The sequence below is a fragment of the Hemibagrus wyckioides genome, linkage group LG01, assembly GCF_019097595.1.
Source record: "Hemibagrus wyckioides isolate EC202008001 linkage group LG01, SWU_Hwy_1.0, whole genome shotgun sequence".
NCBI classification, from domain to species: domain Eukaryota; kingdom Metazoa; phylum Chordata; class Actinopteri; order Siluriformes; family Bagridae; genus Hemibagrus; species Hemibagrus wyckioides.
In genome coordinates, this window is record NC_080710.1 from 10,717,406 (window position 1) to 10,742,528 (window position 25,123).

At 34.7% G+C, this 25,123-nt stretch overlaps 2 protein-coding genes across 2 annotated transcripts in view; both read left to right on the top strand.

Moving 5' to 3' along the window:
* The window catches only part of LOC131351658 (uncharacterized), a 29,164-nt gene extending 12,083 nt beyond the window's left edge, over positions 1 to 17,081 (top strand). Inside the window, exons 8-19 of the mRNA XM_058387150.1 lie at positions 137 to 177; positions 2,717 to 2,777; positions 2,885 to 3,047; positions 3,212 to 3,517; positions 4,577 to 4,855; positions 4,982 to 5,248; positions 5,834 to 6,115; positions 8,806 to 8,935; positions 10,520 to 10,557; positions 11,752 to 11,774; positions 14,642 to 14,749; positions 15,498 to 17,081. Coding sequence (XP_058243133.1) covers positions 137 to 177; positions 2,717 to 2,777; positions 2,885 to 3,047; positions 3,212 to 3,517; positions 4,577 to 4,855; positions 4,982 to 5,248; positions 5,834 to 6,115; positions 8,806 to 8,935; positions 10,520 to 10,557; positions 11,752 to 11,774; positions 14,642 to 14,749; positions 15,498 to 15,554 — 1,755 coding nt within the window. The 3' untranslated portion in view covers positions 15,555 to 17,081. The remainder of the gene's footprint in view (positions 1 to 136; positions 178 to 2,716; positions 2,778 to 2,884; positions 3,048 to 3,211; positions 3,518 to 4,576; positions 4,856 to 4,981; positions 5,249 to 5,833; positions 6,116 to 8,805; positions 8,936 to 10,519; positions 10,558 to 11,751; positions 11,775 to 14,641; positions 14,750 to 15,497) is intronic.
* A 2,568-nt stretch (positions 17,082 to 19,649) lies between these two features.
* On the top strand, positions 19,650 to 22,963 carry LOC131357214 (hemicentin-1-like). Its single transcript, XM_058396145.1, has 6 exons — positions 19,650 to 19,782; positions 20,326 to 20,349; positions 20,630 to 20,878; positions 21,013 to 21,291; positions 21,488 to 21,754; positions 22,122 to 22,963. The coding sequence occupies exons 1-6, from the start codon at positions 19,740 to 19,742 to the stop codon at positions 22,223 to 22,225; spliced, it is 966 nt and encodes a 321-aa protein (XP_058252128.1). The 5' UTR covers positions 19,650 to 19,739; the 3' UTR covers positions 22,226 to 22,963.
* Positions 22,964 to 25,123: the final 2,160 nt, after the last annotated feature.

The following is a 25,123-nucleotide window of genomic DNA, read 5'->3' on the forward strand; positions in this document are numbered from 1 at the left end:
GCTTTACATTTATTTTGAGTCTTGTACATTCTAATTTATTGTCTTATTAACACTTATTTGGATTTGTTTATTTAATCCTAGTTCAGGAAGAAATACATGTTTGTGTGATCAACACACTGCACTTTATCTGTTATAGGGAGTAAAGAGGACAGACGTCATCAGCTCTGAGAAGAGGAAGTAAGTGTATATCTGATTTCTGATTGACAGATGTGAAGAAGAGAAAAAACATGATTTGGATTTCTGAATATTTCTATATGAATGATTATAGTATGAATAGAATCTGTCAAAGTCTGTACATGTGATAGATGGGAATGTATAAAAACATTTATATAGTGATTTTTTTGGGAAAAAAGTCATTGTATTATTTCTGTATTCATTCTTATTAATTGTGCTTAAGATAATGTAATTATAAGATCAGCTGTACCTCCACAATATACAAGACTGTACAGTGGTTTTGTTTATAATAGATATGTAATTTAGTAATCTTCTATTTAGAAATATCTGATTAAGTGCATTTATACATACTTAAGTATTTTATTAGTTTTATTATAAGTATAGCATTAATAGAAGCTGTCAAAGTCTGTACATATGATAGATCTGATAGATGAGAATGTATAAAAAGATTTCTATAGTCATTGTATTATTTCCTGTATTCATTCTATACCATACATACATATCCACTTTTGACATGATATATATAAATATATGTAGAGAGAGAGAGATGTTAGTTAACAAAACATGGTGGAAATATTTATTTATTTGGTGCTAATAATATATTATAAGTATGTTCTATTTACGTAATTCTATTTTGTCTATGTATTAGTCTAGTCTGATTCAATGCTAAATTATAACAAGTCAGTATAATTAAAGGTTAGATGTTTTTTTTGCATTTATTTATTTGCATTTTTATTTGGTAAATGTACCATTCAAACCCACCAAAATTTGTTTTCAGATAAAGTGCTTTCAGAGAAAATGCTTTTATAATAATACAAAATATAATATTGACAACAACTTGAGTAAAAAGTAGAATTCATAAATAAATAAAAATATACATGAATTTCTGAGTGCCATAAACTCTTCACAAACCTCATCAAATTCATTAGAGATTAGACAAAGCAGTTCACATGGTCAGTATCACATATTTGATTGCATTTAATTAGTGCAGACTCTTAATATTCAGTATTTACTTTCTTTGCTTTACATATTTCAAAATTCTAAATCCTTCTGTTCATTTCCAATTGCAAATAATAGTAATAATAATAATAATAATAAAAGCTTTTCAATATGGGCTCAGACTGCAAAGCACTGTGTTTTTGACAAATTTCAAATAGAGACAGCATTCGATTTTTCACCAATTTATCCTACAGTGGCTCTTTGATGAGATCAGAACAGATAATCTCCCATGCAGTGAACCTTGGGAGCCCATGACCCTTTCACTGGTTCACTGATTCTCCTTTCTTGGTCCTTGTTTGGTAGGTACTAACCACTGCATACCAGGAACACCTCACAAGAATGGCCCATTGGTTTTGCCATCAAGTCACTCAGATCCTTACATTTGCCCAAAACATCAACTTTGAGAACTGACAGTTCACCTACAGCCTGATATATCCCACCACTTGTACAGGTACCATTGTAACAACAACCCTGTCAGTGGTTTTAACCTCACAGCTAATCAGTGTTATGCTTATAAATGTTGTATGAATGTAACTAAGTTATTTATCTAATATCTGTTTATTACAGTTCCCAATGAATTATTAAATATAAAGTAAATGGTGGGGTTTGGGGGTGGGTGTTTTGAAGTTCACTTATCTTAGGGGCAAGTTATAAGTAGTGAACTGTCTTTTCAGTTACCTTATCAGCCAGTGCCTGAAGTCAGTCACATAATGAGATATTGAGATGCATTCTTGAAGGACTTCAAATTTATGTCACACGTTCGTCATCAGCACCAAAGCTGAATGTGTATCAAAGACATGAATTCAATAGGCAATAGTACCTTCCTCGGGCAGTGTTATGAGCCTGATTGGACTGACGGTGGCGCTGTAGTGTTGTATTAGATATGCACTATAGCATGGCACAATCTTCTAAAACCTTCATGTACTTTGCATAAGTATTGTACTTTAGTTTGAATTGTGGTCTAATGCATATTGAATATATTCTATATGTCTATATGTATATTTGTATTCAAGTATTTTTAATCATTACTCATTACTCTAAATATGTTCGTGACCAGCTTTCAGCAAGCCTTCGACAGGAGTAACAGTGAACTTTTTTTTTTAATGAAACTTGATTGACATGTCCAAGTCTGCCTCTGCAGATTAACCTCACACATTATTTTATTTGTTTCCGAACTAAAATTCTGATTCCTCTGGACGATTTTACTCCGCCCACTCAAATTTAAATTCATATAATGCAAAACCTAATCAGGATTTTTACTTAAATAAAATTCTTGTCAAACACTCAGCAGATGTTGATCCACAGTAATTATCCAAAATAAATGTAAGCAATCTGACCACCACATGCTTTAGCATTTAGTAGTGAGATAATAATAATAATAATGATAATAATACGACGATGATGATGATTATTATTATTATTATTATTAATGTTGTTGTTTTATTGTATACAATGTTAAATACAATTAGAATAAACGAATTTTTATATGGTGTTTATTAGTCAGTGGCTATAAAGCTCATCACCTGACTATAAGGTAATGAAGGCGGAACCTGAGTGTGAAGATCTGGGGAAATCCGGTGGAGGATTACTCTGATAGTTTTCCTGTAGAAAGATCACTCCTGCATGTGTGTTTTAATGACACTGTTTACAAACCGGCTGCCTCGTCTGCTTACTCACTTCATTTCTCCAGACGTTAGCTTTTTAATTCGAGTTTAATCGCCACTATTCGGTGTATTTGTTGTCGCATATTGTGATTAATCAGCACAGCACAGCTCTTTTTGAGACGATTATTGAGTATCAGTGGTGGAGCTCCGGATCTCTCCTGATGGATTTACACGCTGTGTGCTGCACTCTGCTCCTGCTGACATGTTCAGGTGAGTATTGGAGAGTAAATTTATTTGCCTATCTGAATGTGTTCTTATTAAAGAGGGTTTTTGTTGTTGTTTATGTGTTGTTTATGTTTTAGATATTTTAGGCCACTTCTGGTTACTTTTCATACAGCAAACTGGTGGATTAACATATTTGTTTCTTCACACAGGACTGGGCTTTGGCCAACAGTTGATATTACCTGAGAGGATAAATAAAGCAGTTGGGGAGAATGTAGTGATTACTCCAATCCGTCTTCCTGACCTCCCTCACTACTTAATCAGATGGGAGTTTAATACAACAACCATTGTTGTTGGAACTGATGTACTGCCACCGTACACAGACAGAGTCAGTATAGACACCACGACTTTAGCTCTGGAGATCAGGAATCTGACTGAGAATGATACTGGACCGTATATTCTGACGATAAACACTGCTACAGCTGTTGTCACCGGTCAAACCTCACTACAGGTGCTTGGTGAGTAAACAAAACTGCAGTAAGATTTTTTTCTTTAACCTTGAACAGTCTTTATTTTGTAAATACACAGATATTTTATAGCTTTACAGCTAATATTACAATAATCACAATACATAATACATCATAGCTGAATTCAAATACACATCTACCAAACTGTAGAACATTATCATATTATTGTTGCATTGTAAATCCAGCAAAACTTTATTGAGTTCAGTTGTTTCATTTGATGTATTTGTATTAGAGACGGAATTTAGTCAAATCTAACCTAATCCATTCTCAACCTAATCTAATCTCTCTAGTCAAATTTCTGTTGATGATTAGCCTATGATTTATATGCTGCACTACTACTGGGCTTGAACAGCTGTGTCCACTTCACATGTGCCATTTGGACTCATGCTGCAATGTTGTCGGGGAATTAGGTGGACCCGACCAATACCAAGAAGTCTATATAAATCATATAGTACTTATTACTTTTCTATCGTATATGGTATGGTCTGTCTATAACCATTTATATTTTAATGTTATTATTACATCTTTTCAAATGCGAGTGGAACGTTCCTATCGTACTGCACATGCGCGAGGTGTGAGCGGTTCAAAGACACTAACAGATGACAGTAGAGCAGAGGCGGGTTTAGATAGAGCGCGCAAAAGTGAGAATTTTGTACATATGGAACAAATTTAGAAATAAACACTGAAACGCAGCTACCCCAGTGGAGCTGAAAAAGGAGGAGAAAAGAAGATATAAAAAAGAATGTGGCTAAACTCCCTAAAGTCACTTCTTTATTCTCACAAACTCCCACAGTTAGTGCTGCTCCCGCCGAAGCTGCTCTCTCGTGTTTTGTGATTGTGAATTCAGTTTTATTGGACTAAAATAAACTGGCAAAGCACACTTTACTCAGTTTTAATCATAGCTAATAATGCAGCTTTTTTTTAGTATGGCTGAAACAATGAAACAGTGATTATTGGTATGGTGACTATGCTTATGTATTGATAAATTTGCATTAAAATCTTATTTGTACTGGTGTCCACCTGAGCCCTGTATTGCGTTTTAACCCCCAGTTCCAGTCTCCAGTGTTACCATTGTACCAAGCCAAACAGAGCTGGTTGAGTATAACAGCACTGTGAATTTCGTCTGCTCTGCGTCTGGCTCCTCTCTTTCATTTATTTGGCTGAATGGCAGCTCTGAGATAACAGCAGGGGAGCGAGTTCAGCTAACAGACAACAACAGCAGTCTGACCATTACCAGTGTGATCAGAGGTGACACAGGCCCATACGAGTGCGAAGCATCGAACAGCATCAGCAGAAATAAGAGTCTCCCATTGAGCCTCATCATTTACTGTGAGTTATTTCATGCGACTTGTTGACAGTCACGAGTTTTATCCAGCAGTCCTGCATGATATACCTGGTCTCCACAAGACCACATAGGCTCTAAAGCCGACTAAATATGGACTGTTCCAATTGCAGATGGTCCTGAATATGTTAGTGCTTCAGCAGATCCAGTGGGACCCTTCTACAGCTCTGGGTCTAATCTCATATTGACCTGCTCAGCTGTGTCCAGTCCTCCTGCTGAGTTTCAGTGGGCTGTGAATGGAACAGAGCTTGGTGAAATGGGCCGAGAGCTCAAACTGAGCAACATTCAGATCAGTCAGAGTGGCAATTACACCTGCATAGCCCATAACAAACAGAGCCTGAGATTCTCTGTGTCTCAACCCATCAGCGTCACTGTACTAGGTGGGTTAAAGTTTACTTATTAAATTCATGTGCAGCAAAAAAATAGACATTAAATTAAAATCAAAGCATCTCTCTCAGAAATGTGGAGATTTTTCATTGTTGCTGAAATTTTGGTAGCACAAACATTTAACCTACTGCAGTAGACAGCCAAGGAAAAATGCTGAATTAGATAAAATTGTAAATAAACTGGTAAACATGAAGAACATTGACAGATTAATGCCTTTACAAAGGAAGTGAACATGGATTGATGCAATATGTTGAACTTGCAACGAAGTAAAACTGTTGCATTTAACTAGCATTTTAATGTGTTTATGCAGGATTATGTAAGGAATAAACAGTGCTCAGTGAAAATCAGAGTCTCCTGTGAAGACTGATTAATGATTTAATCTGCAAGTGGTGCAAACGATAATTATTTAAAATAAAAATGCTAATACAGTTAGTACAGTGATTAGAGTATTATCTACCTCATTGATCATTAATGTTGAGGTTTTATGTGTATGTCTACAATGATTACTGTTTTATTTTAATTATAGATTAGTGTTGACTGATATGTATCTGAGTTCTGTATTACATTTTGATCCCCAGTGCAAGTCTCCAGTGTTACCATAATACCAAGTCTAAAAGAAGTTGAACTCAACAGCACTGTGAGTTTCTTCTGCTCTGCGTCTGGCTCCTCTGTTTCATTTATTTGGCTGAATGGCAGCTCTGAGGTAATGGCAGGGGAGCGAGTTCAGCTGACAGACAACAACAGAAATCTGACCATTACCAGTGTGATTAGAGGTGACACAGGGCCATATGAATGTGAAGCATCCAACAGCATCAGCAGAAAAAAGAGTCCCCCATTGATCCTCACCATTAAAATTAATGGTGAGTTACTTCATATCATTTACACACTTCAGGATTGCTGTGGGTTGAACTGAATAAGTTAGAAAAGTACACTATAATGAAGAAATTCAGGTTCTAAAACACTACAGAAAATGTTGACAGATTCATTTACAAAACAGATTCACAATGCTGTATAGTTTATTTAAAATGAAACTGTATTAAACGACACTACTATAACTTCCATCAGACTTTACACACAGTGTTCTGTATTTAGAAACAATAGATATTTGTTATTCATATTCAGTCACATAATGTGACAAACTGAATGTCAATTTGTAAATTAATACTTTAAATACTTTAAATCTGGTTTATTAAGTTAAGTATATTTTTTATTTATTAAGCTTTTGTATAATGCATAATGTCACTACACATTTAATAATCTTAGGCTTTGCAATCAATTTTAATTTCCTCAGAATTCCATGTATTCATAGAAAAAGGTAAAACCATAATTGATTATAATGTCTAAGATTTTGAACTAATGTTAAGAAGCAAACTCTGAGTCTGAGCTGATCTACAACTAAGAATGGAACTGAGATTGGAAAAACTGATAAATTGTATTCATGCACAGCATTTCAGATTACTGATTTTACATCTTTACATAAAATACACTTTTCCAAGTTCCCTACAAAACCAGCAAACAATCAAACAAACCCAGCAAGGCTGCAGCACTTATAGCTTTCTGTTCACTTCATGTGATCAGTTTAACATAAACCACTAATTCTAATAGAATTGAGATTCAGACTGCTTTTTGAAAGGAACTAACTCCACTTATTTCTTTATCACATATACTTTATTTCTTTTATATTTGAATGGAAAATGCTGTATTGTTAAGAACGGGAAAATGAAGACTGGCTTAAATTGCATGTATTTAGACATCTTTTCCATCAAGTCTGACCTGAAAATGAAAGGAAATGCACATTTAGCTAGATTTAAATTGTGCAACTAAAATAATACCAAACATGGCTTTTCTGTGGCTATGGCTTTTGGTCTAAATACTTAAAATATACTGTTTGTATTGTGGAAAAATATAAGTGCAAATTTTACACAATACTGTTTGTAATGATAATAACAGGTTAGTTATTTTTTTAACACATGCTTCAGAATTCTCAGAAACTCTACAGTGAATCCTGTTGTTATTATTTGTGCTTTGTTTTTTCGACATAGTGTGCTCAGTCCATCAACTTTTAGTTTATTCCCAAAAATATTTTGGGAAGCAAGAATAATTGAGAAAATTATCCATCTCGTTCATAGTTATTACCCCCATAACTATCTAACTGTTGATGATGTATGATAGCTGTGCCACCGAATGCTAGCTAAAAAAATTCAGCCCCAACATACATGTAATGTAGCAATCCTTTCACTCTGGGTTATACCCTAACATGATGGTCAACAGCCTCTGGCATTCATGATAATCTGCCTGGATCTACTGTAGATGATTTGGAAGATTTCACCCCCAGCTGCTTTAATACCATTCTGTGTATTTTGCTTACAATCGTAAAGACATCAAAGACAACAAACTGCTTGATATTAGTGGATGGATGAAATTAAACATGACTGCATGTAGTTGTGTTGTACAAGCAGTTCCTCTTCTCTTGATTTTCTGCCTTTAAAGCTACAGCAAAGGCAAACTATCAACATCAATAGATGAAAATCTGATATCAATAATTTCATAATGGAAAAAGTATTAGAAGCCAATTTTCGGTGGTTGTGGTTGAATTGTTTTGTTTGATGGTGATGTGGAGTTTTTTTTAAAATACAGTCTAGTGCATTGTGATTGCTTTAAGATTCAGTTTTAGAGAGGCATACTCCTTTTCACATACACACACACACACACACGTTACTGTTCATCTGATTCACTGATTCACTAAACTGATTCAATTACATGTTAAGTGATATCTGAGGAAATTGTGGAATTTTTCCCTCTATTTATTTTTTTAAATTTATGATCCTCTAAATGTGGATTGTGATTATTCATAATCCACAAATGCATTTAGGACTGTCTAAATTTTGCTAATTCAAATGACATTTTAAACCAGAACAATTTACAAAAAATTCATACACAAAGTTGGTAATATATAAATGATATTTTATTGGTACACTGGAGTGGACAGAGTTCTTATACTAAATGTCAGAGTAGATAACATGTCAAAATCTTACTTTGAAAAAAATGTACTCCAGTTTTTAACTGATGAAATGTAGTTTATATCATGTTTTGTTCATGCAGAAACTAAAAGTAAACTGAACTAAAATTAGTGGATGTGTAGTGTAGATTCCAGATTTATAATGAGTACACTGAAGGTAAAATGTATGTTTTCTTTAAAATTTAATTCAGTAAGAGTGCAGATATTAAATATCATTAATATTCATTTAAAGCTTAAATATCAAAATAATACTTTATAATTACAAGTATAAGTATAGTGACAAGTACAATTATTCAAGTATTTTCAGCTCTCTTGGTACCTGTTCTTGAAGGAGGATGTTTATCCAATAGCTGATTTTGAACATGTCACTGTGTCACACTTTTTTTTATCATGATGTATTAATAATTGATATTTTGCCTTTCAATGAAAGCACATTACCATTTACTGCAATTGTTCTGTTCTGAGCTTGTTGTATTTTTGTGCATTTATTTCCCAAAGTCTGTTCTGTAATGGAGTCTTGTGTTCTCATAGATTCAACAGATGAGGGAGGAGGTGGAGATTCACTGTCTGCAGGAGCTATAGCTGGGATTGTTATTGGAGTTTTATTAGGTGTTGCTGGAATTGCTGTCTTGATTTTCTACCTCACGAAAGGCAAAAAAACGTAAGTACATTAAGCGATATCTTTATAATTTTTTTCTAATCTGCTTTTTCACCACTGAAATGGCTCTGTATCAAATTTGGGCCAAAGATTAATTTTTCATTCTTCAATAATATAAGCTGTCTAAATCAGTTTTGGTGCAGATCTCTAAGTTGATCAGTTGATGTATTGGGTCATGCCAAAAAAAAAAAAAAAAGTGGGGCCTGCTCTGATATATAAATTTGGAGCAGATGCAATGCAAAATTTCAAGATTCAAAATTCAAGAAGCTTTATTGTCATTTCAACCACATATAGCTGATGCAGTACGTAATGAAATGAAACAACGTTTCTCCAGGACCTGGTGCTACATAAACATACAACAACAAAGTTCAACATAAAAACAACACCACAGAGCTAGGGCAGAAGATTGTCTTAGCCACGTAATGTGCACAGTGTGCAGCTAGGTGCAAACAGAGCATAAAACAAGACAGTGCAAAAGACAATAAATACAAGAAAGACAACACAAAAGAACACAGGACACTTAGCGCCGAAAAGAAAGAAAAGAACGTGTAATGGAATGTAAGTGAAATAAGATAAGATAAAGTGAAATGATGTAAAAAAAAAAAAGTATTGTGCAAAAAAATTGTGCAAAAATACACAGCAGCGGTTGAGGTAGTGCAAATAGAAATAAACTTAAATATGACTATAGCAGCTATGACTATAGCAGCGGATGACAGGTTGAGGTAGTGCAATAAGTAATGAGCAATATAAATTGTGTGTGTGCGTGTCCACACAGTCAAGAGAGAGTGTGAGTATGTGTGTGTGAGAGGGACAGAGAGTTGATATACAGTTCAGTCCTGAGTGAGAGTGTGTGTGTGCGTGTGTGTGTGTGAGAGAGTGTAGAACAGTTCAGTCCTGGGTGTTGAGGAGCCTGATGGCTTGAGGAAAGAAACCCGAATGCTCCGGTACCTCTTTCCGGATGGCAGAAGGGTGAAGAGTGTGTGTGAGGGGTGTGTGGGGTCGTCCACAATGCTGTTGGCTTTGCGGATGCAGCGTGCAGTGTAAATGTCCGTGATAGAGGGGAGAGAGACTCCGATGATCTTTTCAGCTGTCCTCACTATCCGCTGAAGGGTCTTGCGATCCGAGACGATGCAGTTCCCAAACCAGGCAGTGATTCAGCTGCTCAGGATGCTCTCGATTTGCTCTCAATTTGGCCCCAATCCAGTGCACTGTACATTTCTTGTCTGGGTATTTCAGCCCTCCAGCATTTACTGGTTTCATTTACAGCTTAATAAAGCAGAGCAAACAATTATATTTAAAAAATATATATATATTTTGTGTGTATGTTGTTGGTGATACATTATTGGTGCCAATACATTTTACCATAACTATCTGTGATTTATTGTGCTAGAGATATTCCCATCAGCTCTTTATAGTGGGACATAATTCTATAATAATTCTCACCAATGTTCTGCCAGTTGTTCAGATGGTGGTTAATTATTTACAAACTAATTACAGTACACAGTTTTAGTTTTGAATTATATATTTTTTTATTATATAAACAATTACACTTAAATCTGATTTATTTATATTGTCTTCAACCTGTAGTTCACGAACAACCTCCAGTGGAAATAAGCAGAATGGAGGTATGTGTAAAGAACTCAAGTTTTCAAACTGTACATGTACATGACCGCTAAATATGCTGATTGTTTTCATGTAATATTGACAGGACATGGAGAATAAAGTAATATTTTTAGATTTATACACTTACTATCCAAATCAATTTTTTCACATCAATCATCAGAATGGGGGAAATGTGATCTCTGTGACTGTAACTGAGGCATGGTTATTTGTACCAGATTGGCTGGTTTGAGTATTTCAAAAAACATAAATGTTGAGTGAGCAAAGTTCTGAAACATCTTGTTGAGAGAGATCAGAGGAGAATAATCAAACTGGTCCTAGCTGACAGGAAGTCTACAGTGACTCAGATGAACACTCCTACAACCATAGTGAGCAAAAAGCATCTCTGAACATACAACACATCAACCTTGAGGTGAATAAACTACAACAGCAATAGACCACATCAGGTTCCACTGCTATCAGCCACGGACAAGACTCTGAGGTCAAGACTCACAGAAACTAGACAGTTAAAGACTGGAAAAAGACCAGGTGATTTTCTTTTATTTTCAACTGTCCAATTTGAGAGAGACTACCAATGATTTTTTCAGATTCTTATTCTTGGGTGTCAGGAGTGGAACCTGATGTGGTCTTCTGCTGTTGTAGGTTTGATGTTTTGTGCATTCTTTTCTGCTCACCATAGTCGTAAAGAGTGATTATATGAATTACTACATCCTTCCTGGCAGCTCTAAACCAATCTGGCCATTTTCCATTGACCTCACTTATCTACAAGGCATTTCCACCCACAGAACTGTTACTGACTCATTATTCTTTTTTGCACCCATTCTGTGTAAACTATAGAGACCTGTGTGTGAAAATCCCAGGAGATCAGCAGTTTCGGAAAAAATCAACCTAGCCCATCTGCCAATTTCCTCCATTCTGATGTTTGATGTGAACATTAACCGAATCTCTTGATGTGTATCTGCATGATTTTGTGCATTGTGCTACTCCCACATGATTGGCTGATTAGATAACAGCATAAAGGTGCAGGTGTACAAGTCTTCCTATTAAGGTGGACAGTGAGTGTATATGGTACATATTTAAAAGTGATATACAATTTGTTGTTATAAACATAACAAATAACTTTATTATTGTCTAAACACATCCTAAAAATTATTCTCATATTCCTTTGTATAATGATAATGATGCTTTTTTCCCCACAGCAGCATCAAATGAAGGACAGCATGTGAGTTACTGTCTTAAATTTTCAGTCTTACGCTCCATAAACCATGCAACATAGCTATAAGACAAGGGTTTATTCAGTGCATGTATCTGACAGTTGCTTTGAATGACTTTTGATAGTATTTATAATACAGAAGTAATTAACGTGACAGAGACTCTTCCAGTTAGTGCAGAAAGATATCTCTTACCGTAAGCCACTGAGGACTTTGACCTCATGCACCACATATATAGAGCTATGTCACTTACCACTCTGGTAGATATGGATACAGCGATCCTTTCCAGTAAATAATATAAGGAAATATGCTATAAGAAATACACTATATTGCCAAAAGTATTCGCTCACCTGCCTTGACTCGCATATGAACTTAAGTGACATCCCATTCCTAATCCATAGGGTTCAATATGACGTCGGTCCACCCTTTGCAGCTATAACAGCTTCAACTCTTCTGGGAAGGCTGTCCACAAGGTTTAGGAGTGTGTTTATGGGAATTTTTGACCATTCTTCCAGAAGCGCATTTGTGAGGTCACACACTGATGTTGGACGAGAAGGCCTGGCTCTCAGTCTCTGCTCTAATTCATCCCAAAGGTGTTCTATCGGGTTGAGGTCAGGACTCTGTGCAGGCCAGTCAAGTTCATCCACACCAGACTCTGTCATCCATGTCTTTATGGACCTTGCTTTGTGCACTGGTGCACAGTCATGTTGGAAGAGGAAGGGGCCAGCTCCAAACTGTTCCCACAAAGTTGGGAGCATGGAATTGTCCAAAATGTCTTGGTATGCTGAAGCATTCAGAGTTCCTTTCACTGGAACTAAGGGGCCAAGCCCAGGTCCTGAAAAACAACCCCACACCATAATCCCCCCTCCACCGAACTTTACACTTGGCACAATGCAGTCAGACAAGTACCGTTCTCCTGGCAACCGCCAAACCCAGACTCGTCCATCAGATTGCCAGATGGAGAAGCGCGATTCGTCACTCCAGAGAACGTGTCTCCACTGCTCTAGAGTCCAGTGGCGGCGTGCTTTACACCACTGCATCCGACGCTTTGCATTGCACTTGGTGATGTATGGCTTGGATGCAGCTGCTCGGCCATGGAAACCCATTCCATGAAGCTCTCTGCGCACTGTTCTTGAGCTAATCTGAAGGCCACATGAAGTTTGGAGGTCTGTAGCGATTGACTCTGCAGAAAGTTGGCGACCTCTTCGCACTATGCGCCTCAGCATCCGCTGACCCCGCTCCGTCAGTTTACGTGGCCTACCACTTCGTGGCTGAGTTGCTGTCATTCCCAAACACTTCCACGTTCTTATAATACAGCTGACAGTTGACTGTGGAATATTTAGGAGCGAGGAAATTTCACGACTGGATTTGTTGCACAGGTGGCATCCTATCACAGTTCCACGCTGGAATTCACTGAGCTCCTGAGAGCGACCCATTCTTTCACAAATGTTTGTAAAAACAGTCTGCATGCCTAGGTGCTTGATTTTATACACCTGTGGCCATGGAAGTGATTGGAACACCTGATTCTGATTATTTGGATGGGTGAGCGAATAATTTTGGCAATATAGTGTATATCTCTACATTCAAACTGCATTTGTTTCAGACTGTTAGAGCTTTCGGTGCCAATGTACTACAATAGCTCCCTGAACCAGACTGTAGCACCTTTAAGTGTGTGCAGTTATCTTTGCTTCAGTGAACCAAAGCAATGAAGAAATAGTGGCTTTTGGGTAATCATGCAGTTTATGACATAAATATTTTACTATGCATAAATCAACATTTATACAGTTATATTTATTTTCTAATGCCACATTATCATAACTATAAAAGAAAAAAAAGAGCAAACAACCTAGTGTGATCTATGATTAGTACATTTTTTAAGATCACTGAAAAGCACAGCCCTGATCAAGCATGCACAAAATACAGTGTTTTTGCATTATTTATTCTGCTTGTGCCCTTTTATTAGAAATAGCAAAATAAATAAATAAATAAATAAATAATCTAACAAAATTTTGACTCATGATATGCTTAAATAGTGATTAAGATTAAATGATTTAGTTAGGACCTAGTTCCTTTCACTGGGTTGTTTATGTTGCTGGCATGGTGTCATGGTTAGTCATTATCAGACTGGAACACATAGCTCTGATTAGCAACAATACTGCAGTTCTGCTGAACTGTAATTAAATTGTAGTTAAGGATTTATTGCATATTGCTATTATAAGTAAATGCAAATGTAAAGTGCTTTTAATATTAGACACTGGGATATAATGATCTGAACAGTTTTGCAAGACACAGGACTATATATTATTGACCTTGGTGATGTATCATAAGTCATTGATGTAAATGAAAATATTCACTGCCTACTGTAAGATTCAAATTGTGTGAGGAAATAAGTACACAAAAAAGAAAGTAAATTTGTGATATTAAAAAGTAAAAATTGTAAATGAAATTAAATATTATTAGGTGGATATTTTCATCTGTAGTATAGATTAGTTTCTTGATATAGGAAAGCATTGAAAATTATTTTGCTTGTTAAGTCTGAGTATAATCACATTAGATACAATATGACAAAAATCCTGTCAGTTGTTTCCATGGGATGTTTATTTAAAGAGAATTTATTTTACTTCAGTTTGCTGTAGTAATTTGTAAATTTGTAAATGACTTTCATTGTTTTGCTAATGTAACAATATGAAAACAGATCTGAAAATTGTGAGCAGTTAACACATACAGATATAGATGTTGGCACTGCATTACACATCGAATGCTGATACATAAATGAGATGAAATGCACAAGTTTAAGTTGAACCAGCCACATAAACAAAATGCTGACTGATAGCTTAATGAATGTATTTGAATCCATTAGTCCCTCTTTGTGTTCTAGGAATTGCACTATGCAGACGTCCGTCATCTTCGGAATAATCAAGGGCAGCCAGGAACATCAGCCACAGGAACAGCTCCAACACCATCTTATGTGGCTCGGAATAATATGGTAAAAAGTTCTATTTTGTTTGGTTAAAGGCCCAAAACACTTTTCATCACAGCTCATCCCCAAATAAAATGGGGACAGTCACTGTTTGAAGTGATACACAATACCAGAATTTCATTTTTTTTCTTTTTTCACAATCTCTCAAGGGTCTGATTTACCAGTGCCTAGCCTCAGAATCAAACAGTGGACTATGTTCACTACATAAGATAAAAATAAAATTGGAGGAAGTTAAAATTACAGCATGTGCAAAATATGGTTGTATATATTTTTATAGAGTTTATCTTTCACTTACACATGAAGAGCTTGATACATAAGTGAATAGATAGATAGATAGATAGATAGATAGATAGATAGATAGATAGATAGATAGATAGATAGATAGATAGATAGAGGACTTGCTGCCAAAAAAAACTAATAGACCTTCTTTGCAAGGGCTTGTAGAAAGGAAATATGTTCTGAATTACTGAATTATTAACAAAATAGTAGGGTAGATAATCTTAAACATTTCTGGATCAACTCAGTCATGTAATAATGAAGGTGAAGGCAAAGAGCTTCCAACTGTTTAATGATTTGCTAAAACCCATCATACAACAATACAGGAGCAATTTTCACTTTCAGCATTGGGAAAACTTAATAGCAGTTTGACCCCAGTTATCACTAAACTGTTAGGAATGACTTTAAAAGGATTGATGATAGTAAAGATGGTGTATGCTGGAAAAGATAATAAATGTCACTTCATCTTCTCTTCCAGACAGCGACATCTAATCCTGCAACACAAATCATTTATTCTGATGTGAGGAATTTGTAGAGTGATGCGACCCCATTAAATGTGGACCACACTGACCAAGCTGCCAATCACCTGCTAAAAAGAGAGAGCACAATTCAGGAATTGTTCAAGAGCCATTTGTGGATTTGATCAATCTGCCACTGATGTGGAAGAGAAAATCATGAGTCCAAAATCTTGGAGTAACTGAATGTTTTTCTTTGCAGATTCTGCTTGATTAGAAATAGGTGTCACTGGCCATTTTAGTGCAATTCTCAGGGTTGAATTTCATTCCTTAGCTTACTTATATTAGATATAAATGTATTATAGATATATTGGATTGAAATCATTTGCATTCTATTAACATTTTCTGAAATTTAATTCTCCAGGCTGTAATAACTGAATTGTAATACATGAATTGAAAGGGCATGTGTGGCTCCAGACAACCTTTGATTAGAAATACTGTATATCTATTCCAAATGACCGGTATTATGGCAAAGGGCATGTCATAAAACATGTTTGCTATTGAGCTGTTTTCGATTCTCAGAGAGACAGAGCCTGACCTTTGGACCTGCATATCTCTGTTACTCAGGGAACCTAAATGAGGAAGTACTAAAAGTTAGAAATTAACTGGATGTTGAAATAAAAGAAGTGCAACATAAAACAATATAAAATCATTCATTCTATTCTCTGTACTGAAAGAACATGCAAATTCTTTTTGTTAATATTTTTTATTTCATCTAGGCCTATGTAATTTTATCCAAATGTTTGTATATAATTGTTTTATTTAAACTTGAACAGTGCTTGGTGGGAATTCACACAAATCAGTTTGTATGAACGGCTACGATTCAGTTCACAGCTGTACTTTGACCTCTTTTTTTGAAATCCACAGAAACTCATTATAATTTTCATTTAACTTATTATTTTTTTTTCTAAACTCATTACATTATGACAGATTTAAATTCAGTCCATGATTTTAGTCAAAATCTGTCTCTGCACTAACCATAAAAGATTAAAAGTTAAAAAGATTCCATTTAAAATTATTTTTCTGACTTAGCGGATGTTAAAATAATTTGTATTTCCAAGGCAGACACTGTTATCCATAGCCATTTACAAGAGAGACAGGAATATGATGTATATATAGCTGAGCAGCTGAGGGTTAAGAAGGTCAAACAGTGACTTGGAAATTAGACACTGCAGATTTACAAAGCCTTAAAGGATTGTGTAAAGGATTGAATAAAATGTAGTGAAGTTTTAATCTTTGTGATACTTCATGATTTTTTTTTTTTCTAAACTCATACTCCCATATCTTATACTGAGTATAAGATACTCCCATATCTTATACTAAGTCTGACAGCTTTACAGTATATATATTTTTTTTATCTATTATGCTGCAACTCTCATTTAAATCATTTGTTAACTGTATCCACTGTTATGGTCAGAGCCTAATCACAAACCTCAACCTCCCATTTCTCCCTGAGAACATGGCTAACAAAAACCAATATTTTAAATGTTCAGAGCTAAGGGTTATGGGAAATGATTTTAACATCTTTACATCGTTACAACATAAAGCAGTTACAAAAAACACCTTGTTTAAACATTTTATTAAACTGTTGCTTAAGTTTTGGATATGCAATTTCTTGTGCAAAAGGAAATGTGTCTACATGCAGAACAACTCAGAACAGAACATTACATCATGACAGATTTAAATTCACTCCACACTCAAAAAATGATACTTTAAGCTTACTCAAATTAATTATGGACAGTGGTTCCACACAACCTTATTAGTTTTTATTAACATTTAAGATTTTTGTTTAGTCTATGCCAATCTCTTGAGTTTTGACAACAAACCTGAATGATGAAAAATTAACGTGAATTATTTGTGCTTAATCAAATAAGTATTATTACGTTCCTGTAACTTAAAATGGTTAAGTTGTTTGAACAAGTTTTCATCTTTTAAAAACACTTCAGATATTTTTCACTAAACCAACATAAGAACATTTCATTCAAACAACTCATTTATATTATGGACAGTGGTTCCATCCAAATAGCTCAAGTTACATTAACACAAGTTTTTTTTTATTTCAAGTTACATCACACACAAAAATGCTTTGCTCTGTAATTATTTGTTAAAGACTTGTCAGACACCAGCTCTTTTTAAAGCACTGTTTATTGCACTTAAATGACAGATTCTAGATTAACTAAATATAATGATTACTGATAAAATTGGATACATTCTGCACCATTAAGGGAGCTTGTAACAAGCTTAAAGGTTTTTTTAAGAACAACTACAGTTAACAGTTGGACAGTTACAGTTAAACAATACTGTAACGTAACAAAACAAATGTTTACTGAAACAGAAAAATAGATGCACTCTGTACCATGTAAGCTGTAAATACAGCTGGCCATGCAGATGACTTTAGACTTGAAGATGGCTCAGGAGATGTGTCCAAATGTGACTTTGAGATGTGTCCAAATGTGGCAAGGGTGAGGTAGTCTCAAGGACATTTGATGTCAGAAATACAGCCTTCAATGGAATTTTTGTCATGAATTTCAGATGTGGACATGAGATTCATGAATTCATTGTCACATTCAGGATCCATGAATTGCAATCTAAAATCTCCTTGTAGGTTACACTGTTTTTTCAATTTCCTTTGAGAGATCACTAACAGAAGTTGGCATGCCATTCTGGAGGATCACCTTCTGATCACCTTCGTCTTGACTGGAGAAGTCATTTTGGTAAAACTGTGGAAAAAACAGGAATACAACTATTTTGTGAAAATACAAGAGTATGGTAATGATAAATTAAAAACATGCAACAGTTTAAAGAAAAAGAAAGGAAATTGTGAAGTTCTTTTTAAACTTTATGCATGCACTTGTCTTTTCAAAGTCACCAACCATAGGACCAAAGGACCAACCATATAGTCAGCCAAAGGATAATCATCAGCTAAATCACCATGTTCTACAAAGAACATCTCTCTTGTTGGTGAAGCAGTAAGCTCAAATGCCCTAAAGTGTTCCCTGTACCAACCACACAATTGTCTCATTATGAAGCACGATGTCTTTTGAACTATACAAATTTGGACAATTTCTCCAAGGGAGGCCACTTGTTTTATGTGCCAGGATCATACCATTTCTGAATTTGAAACCCTTGCTAGAGACACTCTTAGCAATATGGACTTCCAGTATATCTTGGTACTTACTTTTGATCATCAATACCAATCAATATCAATATGAATATCACAACAATATCACCCAAAAAACAGCGCAACATGCGACCTAACACAAAAGCCAAATATAGCGCACCTCGTTCGAACGCATGAATATTCAATTAAGTTTTAAACAAACATATATATACTTGACTACTATATAAAACACTAAAATCACCCCAAAACAGAGCATCAAGTTCAATACCGACCAACGTGATGAAAAGGATAAATGAAACGCAGCTCCTTCAACCGCATGAAATCATCCACACAATACTCGACTGCAATATAAAAGCGCCACAACAGAGCAAAGAGTTTAAAACTAAAGCACAGTGCCACAAAACCCATTTTTGAGTGCATGATTTTAGTCAAAATCTGTCTCTACCCTAACCATAAAAGATTAAAAGATTAAAAGTTAAAAAGATTCCATTTAAAATTATTTTTCTGACTTAGCAGATGTTAAAATAATTTGTATTTCCAAGGCAGACACTGTTATCCATAGTCATTTACAAGAGAGACAGGAATATGATGTATATATAGCTGAGCAACTGAGGGTTAAGAAGGTCAAACAGTGACTTGGAAATTAGACACTGCAGATTTACAAAGCCTTAAAGGATTGTGTAAAGGATTGAATAAAATGCAGTGAAGGTTTAATCTTTGTGATACTTCATGAATTTAGTGAACAGAAGGAGTATATTCTTCCACTGCAGGTTTTTTAGAACGTGCTCCTGCAGTCATCACTATGTATTAATAATACCAAGTATTAATCTGTTATATCCAAATGTATATATTGTGTATTATTGTTGAAGCGTACTTCTGTTAAAAAATAAAAAAATAAATAAAATAAAATAAAAAAAAATAAAAAAAAATAAAAAAAAAAACAAGCTCAGTGTCCTAATATATTACGTCAGAATATATTGCATAATCTGGGAATCTACTAACTTCCTGTGACAGTGTTTACTTATTTTTCTGAAGATATATTTACTTGCTTTTTGAGACTCAGAGAAAGAAAGAAGAGCTAAAGATGCAGCTGGATGTCTGTATAAATTTGTTACTGACAATTACAGGTAAGCTTGCTCTGTCCTGTGCCTTTACATGGTTGCTCCTATATTACAATACATGTTGGTGGTGTTTTTCTTTTTTTTTGTGAATGTATTGAGACAGCCCAGGTCATTTAAATGAATGGTAACTTACTTCTATTTGTCTGTATTAAAGTTTTATTTCATAATTAAAACGAATAGTTTCATAGCATTATTATATACTGTAGTGAAAATATCAAGTACCAGTACATAGTTTTATGCCTCAAAGTGACAGTAATGGTGTAATCTAAAACTGTTTGATCGCTTATTTGTAGAACTTCAATCAGTTTATATATAACCTTTTAAAAGCTGTCAAGTTGGTGTCTTTGCTCACAACTTGACAGCTTTTACCTAAGGACTTTTATAATGTTTTGCCAAGTAAGCAGTAACCATGCCTACATTTTAAACAATACATTTCATTAATGTATACAGTAACTTGTATTGTTGTTGGTGTTCTTGTAAGTATATCCAATTCAATCTTTAAGTCAGAAAAACTAAAATTGTAAAAGAAATCCATGTGTTTTATTTCAGGGCTTGTGCAGGTGGTTACTGCAGGTGAGTTGATCTGTTTGTGTCTTCCATTCCTAAATACTTGTGTGTGTCTACCTTCTTATCCGTCTGTGGTTATCTTTCTGTTCTGTGAAATAAAATAGCAGCACTTTATGTTTTATAGAATAAAACAATAAATAATAAACTATATAAACATTTAAATAAATCCACACATATTATCATATTTACCATATAAAGACATGTTTCAGAAATAATAGGTGGAGCTGAGTCCATAATATTCATTTAATAGGTTCTGAGTCTAAAAATATTTTTTTCATTTTCTTAGGTACCCCACATGGGGTAACGATCTCAGGTCCTACTGAGGTGGTAGCTGGAGTGAGTACCATCTATGAGTGTTCTGCATTCTGCAGTCGTACCTGTTATTATACCTGGAGTGTGAAAGAACAGTCATTTGCTGGAAGCAGACTTACCCTGACTGAAAATGGTGTAGACAATTTCATTTCACTAACATGCACAGTGACAGACGAAGACCATAAGCACTTTGTCAGTGAGATCATATTGGTCACAGTGATAAGTAAGTTCATCCTGCTGTCCAGATCAATCTAATTTCATGAGTTTTGATTCATTTCAGATAAATAACAGTTGACCAACATATTTCATACACAAGTGACATCATTAATATAGTGATTGTCTTTTGAACTTTTACAGATCCCATTTCTGTGAAGCCATCGACTAATCAGTCAGTACTTAACCAGCAGCCTAAAGTGGGGCGGTCATTTCATTTAACATGTAATGGAGCCTCCCTACCAGTCACTATAACCTGGCTTAAAGATGGTGCACCTCTTACATTAGACTCCAAGATGAGCCTATCCCCTGATAATGTGACTCTGTCTTTTAGCCTTCTGAAAGAGTCAGATAGTGGCCAATACCAGTGCAAGGTCCTTAATGGAAGTGCCAGTGTTATAAGCAAGGCCTACTGGATTAATCGTAAGTAAGCCTTATTTATCTTTTATGTCAAATATTTCCTTATTGTTCCCATAAATTCGAGAGAACCCTGTTTGTCCTGTCATCTAAGATATCAGATAAATCACATAATCAGATGAACATACCTAACCTTTAGAGAATTATGGCTGAGAAGGTCAAAAAAATATGACCTAATGTTAATCCTGATCTTCTCCTGCAGTTGGATATGTGATCATAAACCTGACTGGGCCAAACTATGCGGAAGTAGGCATACAAAGCGAGTACACCTGTGAGGCACGGTGCGGCATGGATTGCACAGTGCAGTGGGCTTTGCATGCAGGCTTTCCAAGAGGAAGATTCATTGCTGAAGGACCAAGGATTCTCTGGACCCCTTCTGACATCGGACAAACGCAGGTCTTCACTTGCATCACTCTGAACCCGGGTGCAGGCAATATTGGGCAGGTGTCCAAAACTGTAACTGTTGTAGGTGAGTTTGTGTAACAGAACGCTGGGGCCACCTGGTGGTTAAGAGCAGGTACATTATTCCACACTTTACACTACTGAAAAACCTTTGGCAGAGAAATCAGTAAGAAAATGATCATTAACATTAATATGAAAAATAAATAAACAAGCAAGCAAATACACAAACAAACTGCTATCTAATGGGATGATAAAGAACATCTTAAAGCTGTACAATAAGAAAGTGTTGCATACATATTTAAACCCTTTTATCAAGCATGTTGCTCGATATGTGTTAGGTTCATTAAGATTTAGATGGATTTTTAAAATTTGTATAAAGAATTGGCAAGGTTTTAATTTTGTGATTAGTAAACAGTGTGATTTGCTCTTTGCAGAAGCACAGCCACGTCCCAAGCCCAGTAACGCTGTATTCGCCAAACCGAGTGTAGCTGTGGTGAGCAGTGCAACTCTGCTGATGCTGGTTTCTGCTTGTGTCTGAGGGTCGTCACAGAAAAAGAAGAAGCTCTGCACACAGTTTCAATTCTCAAATTCCTATTACTAGACTTCTTATATTGTTTTTATATATTGTATATTATACTGGTTTCCTCTGGGTAAAGTTAATTGATTTTAGTTAACCAAAGTCTTCACATCACATCTGATTTAGCTAACTTTGTACTGACCTATATTGTATATTTAAACATAAAATACTTATTTTGTGGTTAAGCCTAAATGTCTTTTTAGGTATGTTCATATTACTAAATGACTAAGTAGCCTATACATTCATAGAAACCTACCTTCAGTTAAATTCAGCTGAATAGTGCTTTAACAGTAGATACTGTTATGTTTGAGTTACAACCCTGATGAGCAACCAAGACATCACAATTTTAAGTCCTTGAGTCAACCTTGAGTTGTAAACTGTATACTATAAAGGCAAATGGTATTATGTCAGTTGAAAAGATTTTATAAGGAGTATATTGTGAATAAATTCCTAGGAAGAGAATAGGACCACCTTTAGTTGACGTTATACAGGTAACATTATCATTATCATGACATTTATGTATAAATCTGCTTGCACCCTAACCATAATTTAGACCATTTACTTCATCATATATCTTTGAAATCAGTCAATGCTGATTGAAAAAAAAACCCTATCTATAGGCAGAAAAAGATAATAACAAAAATAACAGAAATTGACACATCTGATGGAACAAACTCAAACTCAATCCACACAGCTAAACATAGGGTAGAAATCCTAGGAATGAATATGACTGTTAGATGTCTGTTATGTTTTAAGCAAAAAAGGTATTTCGGTGTGTCCATAAATGACAAGTGAGCCAAGATGGAATATGTTTTAATACAAAATGAATTACAAGTAAAGCAGAATCACATCCAAGCACAAAGGTGTTGTTTTTTTTTTAAGAGTGACGATACATTTCCTTCCAAAGGACAAAAAACAAGTGAGAAATAATTGTAGAAAGAACAGAGAAGGCTACAATAAAATATACAAACATTACTACAACTACTACTACTACACAAACACGCACAGACACACACGCACAGACACACATGCACAGACACACACACACACACACAGACACTCGCACAAAGAAACAGTAAAATCATGCAAAATGACAAGTAAAAACCACACCCTTTAAACAATGGGGCCATCAAACACGTCAGCAGATAACACAGGAAAAGAGAACACACCCAGATGGAAAAACTCATATACACACCTGACACAGTGAGAGGTTTCAGTAACAGGTTTCGATGTTCAAGTGCACTTGGAAGAACTGGGTCTTTCAATACTGAACCTTCATAATGATCATAAATAATAAAATTGTAAAAAACATTTAAAAAAAAATCTATATAAAGTTGAACTTATGATAGCCTTAACAGTAACAATCTAAATGCAAATAAAAAATATATAATAATATATAATAATAATAAATATAAAAAATCTATATATTTGTATATAGTTAATAAATAAAATAAAGGTAAACAGATCACATTATACAGATGTTTTTTTTCTGTTCTTTTCACCGAACAGGCTGCAACAATGTTTGCTCTGTATTGCCTGATAGGATTGTCTTCCTCTGGGGTGCTCTTTATTCACAGAAGTCCTTTGATTCTCAGTCAGTGATATGCAGTTGTAACCCTGCTCACCAAATGCAGGCTTGTCTCCTGTTAAATGTGTGCTGCTTAGGAACAAATGCACGAATGTGTAATGTTAAATACTGGTTAATAATTGGCAGCTTTACTGCACTGTGGCTCCATTTCAGTTGACGTCAGTTCAGCAACAACTCACCGCAGTACTGTGTTCTTGCAACAGAGTTTCTAATAAAATAAAATATATATGATTTTGTTACATAGGAATGCATTACATATAAAATAGACCATATGTACAAAGGGAACTGTAAACATGGTAGAGTTTCCCCTTAAGAAAACATATTCAACAATTTCCCCATTTCTAGAGCAAACTGTTTAGAGCACAAAGGTTTACTACATCATTTATTACATCAATAAAGGCAAGATGTCTGGTAACAAATTCAAATTCAGATTCAGATTCAGATTCAAATTCAAATTCAAATTCAAATTCAAATTTTATTTGTCACATACAAAATCATACACAGTACAATATGTAGTGAAATGCTTATTACGACTGTCCTACATTTGAAGAAGAGTATAAAGTACAAAGTAAAGTCTGTGGACAAGAAAAGGATAGGGATATAGGTAATGAAAATATAAATGGAAAAATAGGAAGAATAAAAAGTAAAAATCTTAGTAGAAATTAAGACATGATAAATTATGAAAAACACCAATAGTTACATAAAACCGATTGTGTATCGGATATACATATACAAATATATGTGTATATAAAAATGTGTATATAATATAAATATAAACATAAACATAATAGAAACATAATAATAATATAATAATAATATAATACAATATATTATACACAATTACTATATATTATATATTATATATAATACAATAATAAAATAGTATAATAGTATAATAATATAATATCTATAACTGTAATATGATAATAATAATATGATATGTAATATAATGTTATATTATATGTATATATATATAAACCTCTGCAATATATAGTATATACATGTATGTAGATAGAAAAAGTCAAATATAAATACAAACGTAACAACAATAAATAATACAGTATGTAAAGTGTCGGTGCAGTGTGCACACAAAGATGTCCAGTGAGTGTGGTTATTGTGTGTGCAGAGTAGTACAGAGTATACAAGTAGTGCAACAGTGTAAGTATTGTAACAGCAAGGTCAGTGAACTGAAGATTTTGAAGAGTTTGATATGCACTAAACATCTGAGTGTTGTAATTGACATCATGTGCCTGGAAAATGATTGCAATTAC